Consider the following 18,954-nt stretch of genomic DNA (forward strand, 5'->3'; position numbering starts at 1 on the left):
CCCTAATGATCCTGCCAGCTTGAGGCTGCTAAGCACAAGTGTTGGTGAGCCATGTGTGGAAGGCAGAAAGTTCAGAAGGCAGGAATTCCTGGAGCAGCAAGAGGAGAGGGGCATGACAGGAAGAGGGGACTGATACTTCGCTGAAGAGCCCATCACGAATAGTGCAAGAATAACAGTTCTCTGTCATGGCTACAGATTCCCTTATCTGGGAGCATTAAGCGGTGGAGCCTGTCGACACTTCTGCCTCGCGCCCTGCTCTGCATTCAGCCGCCTGCAGATACAGAGTGGCTTGAACAAGTTCCAGTGCTCGCTCTCGGAGCTTCCCAGGACCCCGCAGCGCGGCACCGTTGGGCAGCCGGGTGACATCACTGCCAACAGCCGTGTAGGCGCTTCCTGTGTCACATTCCCAACTGAAGAGCCTCTTGCCAAATCCTTGTCGTTCTACACGGTCTTTTTAGGAACAAATGGTCTAATTTTAGCCTGACTGCCACAAACACCTTCCTGAAATAGACTCTGACTCTCTCCTGCCTTGTGCATGTTCTTGAGAGTTTAAAAACAAAATCCCTAGTCCTTAGGGTCCACAGCTAAGGCCTCTGTCAGCCTAAATTTGGGCAGTAAGAAATACTGAGCAGTGCAGCGGGGAAACTGCTGTCACTGTTAGACCCATACTGAGCTGAGCAAGGACAGGAATGTTCCAGAGAGGCAGGAACTCAGGTGATGGCACGTCACAGAGTTGTATGGATCTTATCCAATCTGGATGAGTTGTTCTGTATTTCAAGGACTTTGCAATAGAAAGAACTTCTTGTTTTCTGGACTGGTTTGCAGCCAGATATCACATTTAGAAGTATAGTGAATGGACTTACTCGGTGTCCTCTGTGGTTTGCCTAGGACAAGTGCTCTAATCACCACCCTTTCTTTTTGGGGCCTAACTAGATGAGTACTGGCCTGGGAGTCAATAAACTGTGGTTCTAATCCCATAGCAAAGTCAGTTCGTATCTGTCTGTGCTATCCTTGAAGGGCATGTGCAGCATGACCTGCTTTGAGAACAAGTAAAAAGCACTTCTAGAAGAATTAAAGGAGCACAAACTCTACAAAATCACTGGGCTTTTATATTCCTGCCTTTTGCTTTTTCCATGAGCTTCAATATGTGAGCTGTTGTACTGAAGAATCAATGCAAGCCTGAACTGCTGTTTTTAATTAGCAGGGAGTAAAAAGCCACATCTTTAAAGAACTCTCTAAATAGGAAAGGAAGAAATGTTTTCAGGCAGCTGTTGTCTTTATGTCGCTCTGTTGGGAATGACACACGCCCCCCTTATGTTCCTTTAGACCTGCTAATTAAGCAGCTCCTTGTATCTGCAGGTCAGTTGATCAGCTAATGGACTCCCTGCAGCCTCCAATGCACCATGTCCTGAAGGATAAATAGGAAAAGGCAAAAAGCCCCTGGGAATCCAACTGGATCCCAGGCTGACTTGTCCGTGGGGCCTTTTCTGAGCAGTACTGAAAGCAGGCACATAGGACAAAGAACAATAGTTGTTACCCTGGGGTTTGCCAGGGTCATTGGGTATATGGCCTAACCTCTGCAGGGTGTGAGGCTATTAGCCAGGGGAGCTTCCCGGCTTGCCATCATTCAGCTGAGGCCTAAAAATACTGTTGGCTCACGTAAGGTGAGTGCAAAGTGGCTGGTGTTACTGAATACTCTAAAGGCCGAGCGCCTGGCACCTGGATCCGGCTGGGCTTTGATGGATGGGACAAAAGTGGCAGTAGGGCTTTGTACGCTGAGCATCCCAGCAGGAGCTGGAGTGTGCCAGCACATTAATGGAAGGACAGAAGGGACTTGGGGGACAGGACTTTTCCATTCTGGGTGAGCACTGGAATTACCCCAACTACCGCACAGTCTGGGATAGCTTTTGCTCTCTTTCTCTAGCAGTATCATCCAGGATCTTTGAAATGTCGCTGGCAAGAACTTTGTCAAACTGATTAATTTCAATTAACTATTTTTGTTTCCAGCTTCCCACCACCCTCTCATTTTGACACATCTTTAATAACAAACTTCTTAACACCCTGAAAAGCAGTGCAGAGCCCACAGGTTAGGCAATTTACTGGAGGTCATTGAACAAATTGTTAGCAGAGTCAGCCTTGATTTTTTTGGTTTCCATTTCTGCTTCTGGGCCATAGAGATCATCCCAACTGTCCTGGAATATGTGAGAGTGGGGAACAGTCATTGCCAGGGTGGGTTTGGGAATCAGGACCAGCTAGAAGCTGACAAATACTCCAGGATATGTGCTCTTTTCTATTTCATCTTATTAATCTTGCCTCCCTTTTTACCTGCTCTCTGGTTTCAAGGGCATGTTGCCATTTAACGCCTTGTCTTAAAAGACTTGTTTTGCCCTTCTAGCTTCTCTGGCCTTCTCCATCTCAAAAGGAAAATGCTGTGGCAACTCAATGACATTCCCTTCTTCTCCTTTCACTGCTTGTGCCAAAGCGTGTGTCGGACTAGATCCAGTCTTCTCTCAGCAGCCGAAAAGGATGCTTGAAGGACCGTGAATGCACAATTTATCAGGCAGGCCTGTAATGACACCTGGCGTTCAGTCTAGGAAAATGCTGATTATTGTACCGCCCTGCTCTGGCCTTGTGAGAATTCGAATGTAAACAGGCTGGCTGAAGGGGGAAGCAGAGATTCTTGTTTCTAGATTTGCTGAGAGGACCGGGACAGCTTATTTTCCAGACTCTGCGTCCCATGTAACTCAGCAGTATGACTGGTGCAGGATGGCTAAAACAATCCTGTTTGACTGTTTTATGATATTTATGGAAATGAGGCGTTACCTTTGAGTGATACTCGGGGAAGGCTGTAGAGAAACTGACTTCGTGTGTCTAACTCAAAAATGGACACTAGTTTTATCCCTATAGGATTTGTCTAGTCGAAGGTATATCTCTGTGCCTTTGCCTAGGTTGAAATCCACTACCCCATCATAGAGTAAACTTGAGACTTTGTGTTAGTCTGATCCAGACCCAGGTTTTCAGTCCAGAAAATGTTTCATCTTACCAAAAGTCAGTCTCAGAGTTAGGCCAGCCAACCTGTACAGCCTCAGCCTTCATCCACTCCAAGCTTTGTTGTATGTTCAGCGTAGACAACCCAAAAATCTTTGGAAACCAAGCCACCATATCAAAGCATCAGCCATATGCATAGAAAGCAGCTCATCACTTCCTCCTTCCTCTCTGGAGAGGGATTGTTCAGAGTTGAACCAAAGCATGTCTCGTTAATAAACACTAATTGCCGTCTATCATCAAGCACACAGGGCCATTTTCTACTATTTTCTAAATTAAAAATCCACACTGAAGCCTCTGAAGAGATGAAGATCAGAACAGGCTCAATTTTCCATGCAAATAATTTGCCTCTGATCTTGACCCAGGATTTTCATAACAATTAGAGACCGCGTGGGGCTCCTGTGGCTCTGAACTGCCCTGCGGTACCCAGCTGTCCCTCTCCCTCTCCCCGGTGGTGCTCCTTTCATGCCTGCTTGTGAGGGGATATGTGCACCTGAGACATTTTCCTTCACTGACTTGGAAGTCATGACTCTTCAACCCCATTTATCTCTGTCCTCCCTTTCCTGTTTTTTTTTCTGCATTTGATCCCATTTGCTGAGTACTGACAGGAACCAGATGAAAGGATTCCAGCCTTTCAGTATCCGCACGGGGCATCAGCCTAGATTTATACATGTGTTTTTGAGTACATGTGATTGTGTGTTTGTTTAATGCTGTGTGAGCATGCCTGTGCAGCTTCCACACATCTCCAGTAATACCATCGTCAAGCATTTAAAAAAAACAACACACCACCATCCCCTTGGGTTCAAGAGGCTGACTTTAAAAAGAGTTATTTTTTTGAAGTGTTTGATTTGTATTCCTCGTGGCTTTCTATGATAGTTTGCTGTAATATGATTTACATTTGTTTTCTTTGGTATGAAAGTATCAGAGCAACTTACCAGCTACCTTAATGGGAAAATCTTAACCCCAGGCAGATATCTTTTAGCAGAAATGAAATTGTATTTGCACCCATGTAAATATTCCATGTAGAAAAGTTCTGAGATCTGGGAAGGTGGGAAGGGAAGTTGTGCTTGAGATGGGCAAAATATCTTGTTAGGTTTTTATAAGTTGTGAGACAGGAGTGACCATTGTGATGATTGAAGCAAAACCCTGCATGAGTAGAACCACTGAATTTGCTTGAAATAATTCTTGCTTGAACTGGTGAATATATTTTTAGAACAACACCTGATGTTGATTCATAAGATACTAGTGATAGAGTTAGTTCTGTGGTTCATTCCTTTTCATGTAGAAACATGCATATTACATTTATCGTGCATATTTCAGCCTCCAATTTTTGCTTACTTATCTGCAAGTCCAAATAGTTCTTTAGCTGACCTTCAGAGATCCCCAGCCCTTGAGAGCAAGTTGACCTCATCACCTCAGGCTAAGCTTGCTTTACATATAGGCACACAGACACTCCTACAGTGACTTTCTCTGAGCTGACTGAAAGGAGCAGCTCTTGGCTTTCATTGTGTAAGGAGACAACTTATATGAGGTTTTTCAGTTGTTCTTATTAGCCAAGTGAATGACAAAGAGATACCTTGACCAGCTTCCTTTGAAGTTCATACAGCTACTTTTATTTTAGAAAAAAAAAAAAATTAAAACCAAAGACCATTGCAGCTTTCCAAGCTTGACTTCCTCTTAAATACATACCTTTATTTTTGTTGCCTTTTGCAACCATTAAGCACTGCCTTGTCTCCCTTAAAAAGAACCTTAATCTGCTAAGATCTTTCTCTTATGCAGCAGTAATGCTCTACATGAACCTGTTCATTGGAAGAGGAGACAGGCCAAACCCTCTCCCCCACAGTTGTGCTTCTGTTCCCATCAGAATGGTTCCCTCACTCTGGAGTTGCTCAAAGAAGGCGTCTAGCAGGATAGGGTTAATAGTATGTGCAGCCCACTTACAAATGAATTGAACTCTGTGTAGAGTTACTAATTGTCAATGTCAGGAAGTAATTCAGTTTGGTTTGATTTCTCTGAGTCATACGTAGAAGAGGAATTTAGTATCCTCTGCTCGTCACTGCAGAGGCGTCTTTTCCTCCAACAAGGAAAGAAAAGCAAATTACAATTTGATGGGAGAAATAGCTTGTCCTTCTAATGTCTTCCATACAGCTAGACCGCATCTCTGTCTCACCATCTACTCCCTTGGTGATTAGATAAGGGAAAAAATACACATATGGAGAGGAGATTCCTTTGTAGTGGAGAGGAGCTGGAAAGACAAAGTGCTGCAGAGACTTAATAGAAGTAATTTAATATTGTTCCCACTTCATTTGTATCTCTGAAACAATGATCAAAAAGAGTTATTTACCTGTTCTCTTCTCCATCAGGGTCTCACTACTCCCTCTCCTACTATCTACAGTTATACATGCCTTCAAGCGGTAGTTTACTGGAGAGATGTACAGGCTAGCTGGCTCAGGTTCTGAAAGCATCCTCAATATGTCTGGACTTTGGTAGTTAGATTCTGTGTCACCTACAAATATAAATCTAGAATAGCTTTACTGGAGTGAAAGGAGTCACCTTGCTGTACATCTTTTATCTACCATTCATGCTCCTGATGGAACTCCACCTGCACTTTCATAGCTTCTCCTTGTTTAGAGACATCTTTCTAAATTTCTGTTGGTGTTTTAGCTTCCCAAGTAAAGATACTACTTAAAAATGTGAATTATGGCTAAGAACAAAAAGAATGTTATTTAAAAGAAATGTCTGTGCCTGGGGCAGTCCCAGTCACGTCTTATCCTGTCACACCTCATCTACAAAACCTGGGAGAAACTCATTTTTCTGCATTGCTTTAATAACACAGTCTCCAAGCTGTGACCTGTGTTCTAAACTGGTACCTTTGTCACCTTCCCCCAAAGCAGGCGAGCCCAAGGAAGTGAGGTTCTCCTGGAGGCTCTGGTGGGAGCTTTGGTGAAAGCCATTCCTCTGCTTCTGGCTCGTGCCATGGGTGGCACCCTCAGGGGTCCAGGCTGGTCTGGAATTCCCTTGAGTGTGACTGTCAGGGCTCAGCTCATCCCAGGGCATTGCAGGGCTCTGCTCAGCCAGTGCTGCTCCCGCAGCGCCTGCACTACGCTATTGACAGAGAGGAACACACATTAGAGCTTGTATTTGTACACAGCAGAGCCCTCTACTTGTAGGCCAAAGATGCAAGTTCTACATGTCTCGGCCCTCAGCGAATGGCTCACTATCTAGGAAGTCTCACTCTGCTAAATGTTCACCTCCTTACTTGTTGGACAGATCCCTGGCTACTTTCCATCTGCTTTTTCTTGGAGGTTGCTGGATTCCAGTGACACACCAAGCTGTCATTTTGGACACTGTAGTTCTTGTTACCAAGAAGCCAGTAGGTTTTCATTTTCCCTTTGCCCTGGGACAAGAAAAAGGAGAGAGCAGAAAACAGCTATTTTCATGGAGTATGAAGCAGAGCAGAGAATCGCTATGGCCAGGGCTACTACCTGTAATGCATTTGTTATCTCTCCTTCTCTCATAAGTGGCTGATGTTTTGGGAAAGAATTGTAATTTATATGCAGTTTGGGTGCTAATAATTCTTTCAGTTCAGAAAAAGGCCTTCCTGGTCACTGGCGGTATTGCTAAGGATTTAAAATTACACCTGTGTGTCTTTGTAACTGAGTCCTAACACTTTCACCCATATTCATTTGGTTCCATGCAGGTGCAGACATAGCAGCTGTATTTCAAAGCATGCAGTAACACTTTTGTGTCGATTAGGAGGAGTAATGTGTAGCCACTTCCAACTGAATTAGCAAAAGAACCTTGGGGCCACAGTTAAAAATTGACTTGCAATTCACAGAAGATCAATGGCCAAATCTATCATATCTCCTTCCTATCTCATTAAACTCCTTTACTGTTGCAAAGTTACAGAAAAGCTGTTACCTTGACTTCAATTTCTCCTCTCAGTTCAATTTCATATGCATCATCTGTGAGAAGGGCATCATATGTAGCAGAACTGATATGGATCTTCTGCGCTAGGATTCAGAACAGAGCATTAGAAATGAATGATTCCCCTATTGCCAGAGACCACACACCAGCCATCCTGCATTTATCAGCCCAGTATTTCCACCTCCTCTTTGGAAAATGTCAGGTTGAGGAAGAAGCACAAAGAAGGAGAAGACGCCTTAAACATTTTAGTTGAGGACTCCGCGACACTGTACACAGGTATCGGCTAAAACATAGCAGCAGTTCAGCGGGTTAACTGGCCCACTGACCTGACTGTGCAGTGCTGCACTGGGTGTCTGCACAACGGCATTGTACAGCAGTAAAAATAGGTGGTATTGGTAGCAAAGGCAGCATAAAAGGCTGGACCAAGAAAACATGCACTGCCCTCTTCTATGTAGTCATGGTGTTTCTACCTAATGCCTTTGTGTTAAAGTCCTTAAAATCAAGCTCTGCTTACCTTGTGCTATTTGGCTTTTGTCACCCTCTTTGTCCTCTTATTTCCAATCGCTTTCCAGAAATGGTATAAGGGATGTGACTCTAACTGCCCACGTGAATATACGAGAGTTTCTCTTGCTTATTTGATAACTAGTGTATGCACTGGGATAGTGGGGACTTCAGGTCATGCATGTGCTGGTTCTTTAGATCTGTGGTAATTAGTTCTCTAGCCTGGGATGTGCCGCAGAGAATGCTCCTTCTCCTGTACAAACCTTATTTCACACTTGGCCATGCCCAACGTGAGGGGGTGTTGGGGGTTTTCCTTTCACTGCAGTACCTGAGAGACGTAGAGTGCTGGTGTGAGCCTGACTGGTGTGTAGGGAACGCACAGATTGTGCCCGAGTCACTTACGCAAGCTGGTGGACTCCATGCGGGAGGCTGTGTTTACAGTGTCCCCAAAAAGGCAATACCGAGGCATTTTGTACCCCACAACTCCAGCTACGCAGGGTCCTGAGAAAATACAAGGCAGAGAGAACCCAATAAGAAACAAGTGGAAAAAGTGCAGGGAGGTGCCAAATGCAGACACCTTTGCCAGTGACTCCGGATCCTCAGAGGGCAATGGGAATTGGGAATACTCAGTGCACCTAGGGCCTGGCTGCACAGTATTTACTTAAGGAGAGAAGTCACAGTTTGATTAGCTGTAGCTAATTGCTGCATCAGGGGAAGATGCGCTTTGCTGACACTAAATTGTTTCAGAGCCCTTTCCACACTGATGCAAGCAAAAGTCATTTCACCCCACTGTTACTACTGGAACCAGGAGAAATACTCATCCCGGGGGCCTGCGGAGAGTCAATGGCTCAGAAACGCCGAATTCTTTTCTCCTCACACAATTAGAGTGGGTCCTATTCTCTTTTCCTCACGCCTCCACCTCAGCCCATGTACCTGTGTGTATCCCAGCCCGCAGCTGCAGTTTGCCCATTGGCGTATGAGGGATCACAACCTGACGAACTGCTGCCACCAGATCCAGAGACATTTTGGCAATCTCGTCAGCATGTTTGGTGCCATTCCTCTCTGGCAGGCCGCTCACTACCATGTAGGCATCACCAATGGTTTCCACCTGATGGGAAGGGGCACATACCATTAACTGGCAGGAACCAAGCTTTTCTTTCAAAAGGAGATCAGAATAAAATATATCTTAGCTGTCCCCCTCTTGCCAAGCTGCGGTTGTCCCTGTGCAATGGCAGGTCTTGGATTTCATGGCTTTTTGGCCAGCTGGCCTGGTATATTTGATATTCATTAAGGAACAAAGTAAGTAAGCGACTTCCAGATTCCTTGCCCGCCGGTTTGTACTCACCTTGTAAACATCGTAAGACTCAATCCTGCTGTCAAAGCAGACGTACAGATTGTTGAGCATCTCAACAACTTGCAAGGGAGTACAGGAGGCAGCAATGCTTGTGAACCCCACGATGTCCGAGAAAAAGATAGTCACCTGTCACAGGGAGAAGGAAAGTGTGAAGCTAAGGTCTCCAGGCAACAGTGGCAGAGCCTTTCAAGAGTTCAGGGATTTGTGAAATTCTGAGCAGAACAGCCTAAGGCACAGGCTGCACATAGAACCAGTGTGGCAGAACTGAATAGATACAATCCTAAATTAACAAGCTCTGGTTCTGAATTGTTCTCTATTACTCTGACAGATAAAATTAGTTTATCTCCAAAGTTTATCATCTGCGCTTCTCTGAATACTTTGTGCTAGATGGGAGACTGCAAGTCAAATGCTTTGAATCTTGCGAGCAGTGATCAACAGACTTCTTATAGAAGTAGGGCCTGATTTTTCTTTTAAAGCGATTTAAGCTGTGTTAGAGATCAAAACTAGGTATCTGAACAAACTGCAAAATAAAAACTCAACTGCTGTCTCTGCTCTTGTTGAATTAGGAAATATTAACTGGATTTTGTTTCTCTTCAAATGATATTGATCTTTGTTACGATCAAGTAATTTACAGAGAATTCGCTTTTAAAAAAAATCAGATTTATAACAGAAAGAACAACAGAAACCCTAATAACTGAATTGAGGAAGGGAAATGCGTGTTATAGCTGTTGGCAAAGAATTAAGTGTTTCTCCTCTGTGCTGCCTGAACTTTGTCAGTGTTTAAACGAAAATTGTTCTTTTATTCATCCTTGGTAATACCAATTAATCCAGAAGAGCCACCTTTTCACTCCATGCCTTGGTTCAGCTACTTTTGATGTCATGACTATTGTGAATTATAATTAATTGTGCAATTACAGGTTGCTGTTTCGATAATGACACCTACAAATGAAATGCAAACATTTATTATTGTGTTTCACAGCTGAAAGTAACAGAGGGGAAAAAGAGTGAATAGAATTGCAATTACTTTAGCACGAGGATTTTGGCTGTGGGCTATGCAGCACAGCTGCTAAACTCAGCATTGACAGCAGCATGCATGCTGTGAGGCAGAGCTGCAAATAAATGGGTGCCTGGCCAAACTCTGCCCTTGTTTTTATGTCGACAGGCTTCGTTACAGTTACGCCCTTGAGGCTACGAGATCATCCATCCCTCTCATGCTTCTCTAAGTCCCATGTTCTCCTTTCAGTTATGTTTATGGAATCATACTGACAAGTACAGGCAGGATTTGTCCTACGTTTTTTTTTCGTGATTCTTCCCATTTTACAAGGAGGAAACTCGGTTCTTGCTCGTATGTACTCATGATCTAACGATGCTGGCTGGTTCTCATGAGTAGGCTCTTATACCCAAAGAAGACAACTTGCCAATATAGGATCTTTGACATCTAAAGCTACGCTTCTGGAAATTTCAGCTCTTCTTCCTTCCTCATCAGCCTAAGTGCTTCATGGCACATTGCACAGCTCTTTCCAATACCCATCGTGAATATTTGGATTTCCATTCACACTCAACTATGGGTGCAAAACCAGGTTCCTCAAAATGGAGGCAAGGTAGGTGCTTTTTTAGGTGAATACTTTTCTATCCTTGGTGACAGCATCCTTTCTATTTGCTAACCTGATCATAGTTTTCTGCCTCAACTTTTTGGCATTTCCGTAGCTGCTTGGCCACAGATTTTGGCAACATCTGGTGTAAGAGATCCTCAGCTAGCCGTCTCTCCCTTTTCAAGTCCTCTGTCTTTTCCTTGAGGTTCCTGGCATAATTGTGTATCCAATCTGTCATTTGCTTGAAGGACGTCAGGATTATGGGGTAAATGAGGCAGGCTATCACTACCAGACCAATCTTAAGGCTCATTGTGGACAGGATTTCTTTAGATTTCTTGATGAGCTTTTCCTGTCCCTTCTGCAGTAGGCAGCTCTGTACGTAATGCAGTCCCTTTACCAAGGCTTCAATGGGCACAAATTCATCTGAGCGCAGGAATGGGATGAAAAAAGAAATTCCTTCATAGTGGGTGAAATGAAGTGATAGATTGACGTTATCCATCCAGCACTTACGTACGCTCTCTGATGAGAAGATAGCATAGTTCAGAATGGCAAAAAATTGATGCAGTGTTGTTTGAAAGCTTGTAGATGCTGGCATTAAATGAGCTTTAAGCATGGCTTCTCTTATTTGAAGGATGAGTTTAAAAGCTACTATGTCAGCCCAGTCAGGATTGTATCTCATAGCTTTGAGGTCTTTGTGGGGACTACTAAAATGCTCCAGCAGTTCAGAGATCACTCTGGATAGCACCTGGCTGGCTTCAGTATCCCCTGTGCTATTTAATTTTTGTCTCATATCAATGATGTAAAATCTACAAATGGAGATTTTCTCCTTCTTGCATCGGCAATTCTCACAATACAGTTCTGCTTCACTTGCCTTACAGAGGGAGTTTAAATTCCCCAATAGCTGAGCATGAAACGATCTCTTCCTCTTGTCTGCTGCTGGAAAGAGCCAGCTGTGCCTTTCCTCCTGCAGGAGATAGATGAAGCGAACAGCCCAAAGGTTTTCACAGGAGGCAAGTTCCTGAAGGGCTTTTCCTGTGTTTCTCCATATTTCCAAGCTGTTGCTCAAATCAAAAGAAATGGCCCCAAGGAGGCTGCAGAGGGAGACCATGCATGCTGCCAAAATCCTTTGAACTGTTTTTCTACTGCCAGCATTGGACGGGGGAGAACATCTAAAAAAAGGGAAGGAAGAAGAAAGGGGTGTTTCTTGCAGCTCCTGAAAACATAACTGGAGCTATTTAACAATACACATACGTTCTGAAACAGAGTACGGGGATCATGCATTAGCTGAATGTTATTGAAAGACATATTTTATTGTATTTTGTTCCACCCGACATTTTATTTTAAAAGGTGTAATAAAAAGACTGTTTCCATGACACACTCAGAGCTGCAAAAACATATGAATGAAATCATACAGTTTTTCTGAGAGTATTAAGATTGAGAAAATCATTTGCTGTAGGTTTTATTCTCTGTGGTACTTCTATCCAAATCTTAAAGAAGCCCATGAAAAGACGCCTTACTTATTTCAGTGATCACAACTGGAACTGTTGAATTGTTTTAGTCAAACTTTTAGAATTTGTTCTTAATAGGAATTTCCAGATGATTGGTAATTTGTGTTGATACGTTCAAATAAGCTTAGACATTTCCACAATATTGTCTAAATATTTCAAAAGGAAAATGAATCAAATTTGGTTTGTTTCAGTTTTTACAGAAGTATATACATATCCAATTTTTACTGTTTGAGCTTCATGATTACCTTTTCTGTCCTTCTCTTTCACGCTGCACATAATTTACATCCATGCTCCATACAGAAAAGTAACCTCTAACGACTTTCATTTTCAGAACTATTAATCAATCATTCACAATTTTACATTAATGATACTCATGAAAACAACTCAGGATGTTATGCTGAAGCTGGTGACTCCTGAATAGCTGGGCAACCCTTATTTCCACTGATAAAGAACAAACCAGGGGACTGGGTTGATCAGTCTATTCAGCTCAGTCTTTCCCCCCCCGCCCGGAACATAGTAGAGGTGATTGAAAAAAGCCCTCCTCAGATCCCCTGCTCTTTCAGATAGGTGAAATTACATTTTTAATAAGATAAATAAAAACCCAATAAAGCCTGCTATTTCTCAGCAGAGGCTGATATTAGGCAAAACAAGTTCCTGCTGGGCTCTTTGCAGCAGAATGGTGGTCAATGGTTGTAAAGTAGAAGAAAAGGAATAAAAGTACAGTCGCCAAAGATGATAAACAGCCATGTTTTCTCTTATTTATTTAATACAATTTATGTTTAAAATTTTATTTATTTATTTATTTTCAATCCAAAGGTAACAACTGCAAAATGTCTGACTGAACGGAACCGCAAACCTGGAAAAATTTGTCTCTGAACCCAGATGCATTTCTGTTCTCACAACAAACTTACAATCTTTTCCTTATTCTATCTACTGTTTACCTTTGAGTCGCTTGTCCTCGGTTTTTAATCAATCATTTTACTTTTGAATCCGCCAATATATGTGGCAGGAGGGAGAAGAAAAACACAACAAAAATCCACCTTGATTTTATACCGCCTGCCTTTTATTACAATGAAAGAAATATAAATAGGGGCTTTAATGTAGTACCAGGCTAAAAGGTGGTGATTCTGCTTGTGCTTTGCAAAAAGTCCCCATTTGTGTCTGTGTGCCAGCCGACAGTGACAGTTCAGAGGTCTTCACCTGGCATCTGAATGACTTAAAAACGAGCGACGGCGACGTGAAGGAGGTAGCTCTGCAGAGTCCTGCCGGCACTCACTGCAGGATTTTACCCTTCCCCTTGCTAAGTCCCAAGATGTTAAAAACCTCTCTGTAAAAGCATTTTGCAGCGCTCCCACACTCACCTGCGTGGACCTGCTTGCGCCCGTGCTGCCTTCCCGCTGGGCATTGCCACTGCTTGCTCTGGTGAGTCCCGCTCGCAGACTCAGGGGTCCGACAGCTGCCTGCCTGCTGCCTTCAGCCCTGCCAGCGCCTCGCTTCCTCACCCCCTGCCCCCCGGAGTTGTTCTGTGGCTCTCTAACTCTTCCTACTGCCCAGCCTCTTCACAGCAGGCTCACATCTTCCCCCAGGTGAGGTTAGCAAGCTCCAGCCCAAGGCAGGGGAAAGGCTATAAAAGGTCTCCAGCATTATCACTAAATACGGGCTCTGGTCCTGACAATACGCAGGAAGAAGTGAGAGGGACACGTTTTTTTTTTTTCATGTTGCAAAAAATAGCATTTATTGCAGTATGGGTAGGTATAATACTTGTGTTGTTAAAAGCATGGTTTCCAGGCTCTTTGTGATCAAAAGTGTCATGATTATGACTTTATTCAAACTGTTTTCCTTCTTGGCATTCATCATCCAGTTCTCTTTGGCTTAGTTGGTTTCTATAACCTACAAAAACATAAAACAAATGAAAAATCAGCTCATGAGACCCAGGAATTTGTGAATAGTATATGATGCATCCAAGATGCAGGATTTAAATAACTGAAATAAGATTTTTGTTTCTCAGTCACTTTTTAAATTAAAGTTTATATTAAATTAAAAAATAATTGATGTTCCAGACTTAAGCAGTATGCACTGCCTTCTAGGATGCAATTGCAACAATCAGTGTTATTGATGAGTACAAATTTGAGTAAGCACTTCTGAAGTCATACCAGTAAAATTTTAATGACGTTAAGTATTTTATATAGCTCTAGTATGAAGAGAGAATGCATTCCTAAACATTGAGACTTATTTAAAAGTGAAAATAATTTGGATAACTATTTAAGAGGAGGATACTTCATTTTTGCTGCAGAGATTGCTTTTGCACTGATAAGGGCTTTGTCCACAGGGGTTAGTTGTACGTAAAGTAGCATTTGGATCAAAAGTGATACAGCTCCCTGAGTAGGTGGCAGAAATCTCAGAGAGAACCTCAGAAATAGCTAAGTGTCTGTCTGCTTTAGCAGCAATACCTAGAACCTTACCTGCTGGATCCAGCTATTGTAAGCAGAGACCCGAGTGAAGACAGAAGGCTTGTGATAATAGTTGCAGCTAAAAGCAGAGCCAAAGCTGACGATACCATGCACTTCCCACCTGCCGTCAGCACCTTTGCAGTTCAGTGGGCCACCAGAGTCCCCCTGGGAGGAAGGGGGAACACAGTTAATGGCAGTCATAGTGTGAATAGCTCCTCCTTGTTTTTTTTTAAGCTTTCCTTCCCATCAGGCCTGTTTGTGTCTGAAACCAAGCCCTAGGAGCGGTGTTCTCTGGACTCACATTACAACTGGAGGTGACTCCGTCCCCGCCAGCACAAACCATGGTGGGTTTCACTGTGCTTCCCCACCAGCTAGGCTTGGAACAAGTTGCATAATCCACCACCAGCAAAAGGCCTTGCTGCAGGTCATCTGGAAGAGCTCCGTTTGCTGGGAGGGAATAGAAACAAAGGAGTCATGGTGCCAGCTGGCACTGAAGAAAGAACAAAACTGCATTGTTAAGTTTCTGCCAGGATCTGGGTACTATCCCTCCAGGTAAGAAACTCCACAGGGGCTGTATTAAAGGAGAAGCTGTACAATCCATTCCTTAGCTCCATTCTTTTATATGTGTTAAAAAAAAAAAGGCCTTAACTTACTAATAATTTGCATTCCATTTAAAAATGTCTCATTGTTAGAGAAATAAAAGGCTGTTCTTTGTTCAGGAGTTTGCAATTTACTTATCACTCTAGCAATTGCCTCTTGAGCCAAGCTGACACTTCTGCTGAAGTCTCTGAGATTTTCTTCACTTTACATCTATTCCCTTATGTGTCTTTTCAGTTATTAAGCGGGGTGTGTTAGGATTAGCAAATTCACCAGTCCTCACTGTTAACATTTGTGTTACAATAGCTTCTAAAAGCTTAGTACAGGGCCCTCTAGTGCATTATTAGCCCCATTACAAGCAAAATAAACTTGAAAGGCAGGGAAAAATTATACTGTGCGAGTGAAGTGGGGCCTGAAAAACTACCTCACTACATTGAGGTTGAGGGGATCTTGAGCACCATCAACAGCCATTTTCCAATCAATCTCAAAGGAGAAGGCAATACTGAAAGATCTTGTTCCACGATTTTGCAAATGCCCAAGTACTTACTCTGCAGTCTTCCCCATCCTGTCACATAGCAGGCAGTGTCGGATGATAGGATGCTTTGTGCAGGGGGGAGGCAGGCCAGCCTAATGTGGTTACTTAAGGTGACGTGTTCAGTGAGTTTGATCAAAGCAATGTCGTACCTGTGGTCATATGCACATGTTTGAGAGTGGGGAGGAGAAAGGGAAGGGGTGAAGAGGTTTGCAAATGGATTAAGACGCAGTAGCATGAATACTTAGCAGTTATACAGCACTTGGCCTATTCAAAAGAGATGCAAGGGAGCGAAGAGGCCAGTACATAAGCAGTAAAGATTCCTCCACCTTCAAAGCAATGGGGAAGTCCATGGACTGGAAGACTATTCCCTGCAGAACTGTCCACTTTCCTGCTGGCAGCTTTCTGGAAATTGCCTTTTATAGGTTCTTTTCACCAAAACGAAGCATGTGTTATGACTAACTCCAAGGACCTGGAAACTGAGGGGATTTCTTTGCTAATGCCCTTAACTTGCAGCAGAACATAGGCGTCCTTCAGCAACAAAGATATCAATACCATTGATCAATAATATTCTGTGTTTATGCCGTTCATAGGGGCCTTCAAAGAGTGTTGTATAAATCAATTCATTCCCTTCCGCTATATGAAAGAAATCATTGTATAGAACAGCTTCCCACCCAAGCATGAACATGCAAAATGGCATCTGAAAACACAATTAATCAATAAGCAATTAATATTGAAAGACCTTTATCTTCTCTTGAGGGGGAGCAGTACAAACTGGAGACTCAACTCTCATCTATGAACAAACATTTAGAAGTACCACTGTAAACTGTAACAGGAGGCTCTAAACATTTATGCATTTAGCTGCCACAACTCAGGGTGGGTGGGATTCAGACAGTTTGATTTTTGCCCTGCATCTAATAACTAAAAAAATACTTGCCACCAACTTACCCATTTGCAACATTCTGTGGATCCCAGTTCTCATGGACAATGATTTTTTCTGGAGGAAGTGCAATTGATCCTTCTTCCACAGCTGCTAGGTTGTATTTTCCAAGAAATACTTGATAATTCTTAGAAGAACTGGGCAAGAAAAGGATAACACTCAGTTATGCAGCTGCTGGCTTGCTGCTTAGGCATCTGCATCTTTGCCACCTGAGATATTCAGTAAGAATACCTGCAAGACTGTAATCTCCCATCACACGCATGATTTGTCTGGAGCTGAACCAACGTCTGACTGATTTGCTCAGGACAAAGCATTGTGTGCTAGGCTTAATAATCATTTCATCTCCGAGCCATCCTGTCAACTCCTGCTTAAGACTTCATTAACAAACTCAAGATGCCTGCAGGACTCCGCTCGTATTCTTCAATGAAGTAAACAATTTGGACTGCTTTTTTGACAGCAATAAACAGCTTCACTGATAAACAGCTGTGCGATAGATATAATATATAGGATTTATAATAATAACATGTAGCCAATCCTTCTTATTTCATATTATAACATTTTCTACAACTTAGTGTTATAATAACCAAGAACTGTAAGTACATATTCAAGGACATATGCTACCAAACCAAAATAGGGTTGTCTTTGTGGAAACAGTTTTGATGATGAAAGGGCATAGCTGTACCTGAGCATTTCTTTGTTATACTGCCCCATACTAGGAAGAGCTTATTGAAAATGACTGGTATATTCAAAGCATTTGTGATTATTTCTTCAAGGAGTGGATTGATTAGTTAATCTGTGGATCTCACTGCCACATATATTATAGGAACAGGCAGCACAGCTGAATTTTGATAGCAACTTGAAAACATAATGATGTTTGTAGTTATTTACAGAAAATGAAGAGTATATAATTCAGGTAATTGTATGAGAGTTTTTCCCCCCCTCTACTTTTATTTTAAGAAAATGAAAAGGTGTCATTCTTCTTCTGACCTATTAGTTATAATCAAAAGATATAATGTGAAACTTGGAGCTCTTACTTGGGAAAGGGAGAACTGGCATTAATATGGTTTTGCTTCATCTATCTCTGGTCATGCACTGCTCCCTGGGTACAGGCTTTAACTCCATTATTTACCTGATGCAGTGTGCAGCTGTCATCACCCAGTTGGTTGCAATGAGGGTTCCTCCACAGGTGTGATACCATTTGCCATTTGAACTGTATTGAAGGGAGGCCTAGGATCAACATGTCAAGTAAGTCTCAGATTTTTGCTTACTGATTTTCCATTGTTGCACTTTCTTCCTGCACCCAGAACGCAACTTGCTGCTGGAAGATGGTGGGAGGCTTTTAAGCAAGAAGTTTCCAACTCATGACCACAGAAAAGGTTTCCCTCCTTCCCTATCATCCAAAAGCTTGATTTTTTTTTTTTTTTAACGTTGTTTCTTCCAAAGCTCTCACTAAGCCTGGCCCAAATAGAGCACTTCATTTGCTTCACAAATGTATTTTTTCACTGCATGTACAACCATGCTCCAGTAGGCATTGTATGCTCCACTGAATTTCAGTTGTTTTGCTTAAATATGGGATGGTGCCCAAGACTACTGAAAGAACATGAAAGCCTGCATAACCAGCAAAAGTTGGCACATTCAGAGCTTTCTTAAAAGATTGGAAACTTTGGGATTGATCGGAATGTAATATTCAAAACCTAAGGCATGACAGGCAAGATGCATCAAATGAAATAAGGCCTGGTTCAGCTACGTTGTGTGGGGGTAGCGCAACCCTAACTGTTCCAGGGAAAGCACAAAATGACTAACCTGCCAGGGCCAGCTGTAAGGTCTTGCGTCTTCCCCTCCAACAACTCTAGACACAGCGGGTGGGTAGGCAGGAACCCCGCAGCCAAAGGCTAGGAGACATACAAAATAGGATGTGTGTTTTAGAAGTAGGAGGTTTAAAAAAATGTCTGTAAGAGAGGGTTTTTTTTTTTAAATATAGACTGTGTTTGTACAGAACATTGCAAAATACAAATATAGACTGCGATTTAATGTGATACAAGTGAAGATACAGCCATCAGTCAAAACTGACCAATGTTATATAAAGTTTGTTTGAACGGTTTCATTTTTCTGACAGATAATCAAATCAAATTGGCTTAACCAAATTCTTATGTGTCAGCTGAGATGCAGCTCTTAGCCAATGCAACAATTTGATGTGGATTAACTGTATTTCAGTGTATTCAAGCTAAATAAAATAACTTTGAATTTGCTAAAGGCTAAAAGCAGTAACGCTAATCGAGCCCCTGTAATAAGAACAGAATAGCACAGCACCTAGTTACTGTTTTGAGAGAAGTTTTTCATTAACTGCCTATGCTGTATCTCTTTCTGCTTTGCTGCAGAATGTCCAATTTCCCTAAAAAAGGAAAGTTGCGGTTAGATTTTAATTCCTTTTTCCTTTAAAACTAATGCTGAATTTGGGTACGTACCTGCAGCTGCCAGAGTCAGCACAGCAAAGAGGACTCCAAGCAT

The 18,954-nt window shown here is 42.6% G+C and overlaps 2 protein-coding genes across 2 annotated transcripts in view; one reads left to right on the plus strand and one right to left on the minus strand.

Annotated features, from left to right (window-relative positions):
• Positions 1–18,167, plus strand: part of CLCN6 (chloride voltage-gated channel 6) — a 68,577-nt gene extending 50,410 nt beyond the window's left edge. Inside the window, exon 24 of the transcript XR_012677075.1 lies at positions 17,585–18,167. The gene's annotated coding sequence lies outside the window, so the exon portion shown is untranslated. The remainder of the gene's footprint in view (positions 1–17,584) is intronic.
• Positions 13,397–18,954, minus strand: LOC142092190 (chymotrypsin-like elastase family member 2A). The gene is made up of 8 exons (XM_075171910.1): positions 18,912–18,954; positions 18,250–18,338; positions 17,576–17,673; positions 16,455–16,583; positions 15,522–15,658; positions 14,679–14,824; positions 14,390–14,542; positions 13,397–13,817 (listed from the first exon to the last, which is right to left on the minus strand). Exons 1-8 carry the CDS (start codon positions 18,952–18,954, stop codon positions 13,800–13,802), a joined length of 813 nt encoding a protein of 270 aa, XP_075028011.1. The 3' UTR covers positions 13,397–13,799.

This window comes from Calonectris borealis, chromosome 23, assembly GCF_964195595.1.
Source record: "Calonectris borealis chromosome 23, bCalBor7.hap1.2, whole genome shotgun sequence".
Classification (NCBI taxonomy): Eukaryota; Metazoa; Chordata; class Aves; order Procellariiformes; family Procellariidae; genus Calonectris; species Calonectris borealis.

What these genes read in the sequence shown, in the direction of transcription:
- LOC142092190 (XM_075171910.1), bottom strand. Translation starts at nt 18,954, where the DNA reads ATGCTTGGAGTCCTCTTTGCTGTGCTGACTCTGGCAGCTGCAG. An exon ending in CTTACAGCTGGCCCTGGCAG is followed by an intron (nt 17,674 to 18,249) that starts GTTAGTCATTTT and finishes TGTTGATCCTAG; the next exon opens with GCCTCCCTTCAATACAGTTC. An exon ending in ACAGCTGCACACTGCATCAG is followed by an intron (nt 16,584 to 17,575) that starts GTAAATAATGGA and finishes TTTCTTGCCCAG; the next exon opens with TTCTTCTAAGAATTATCAAG.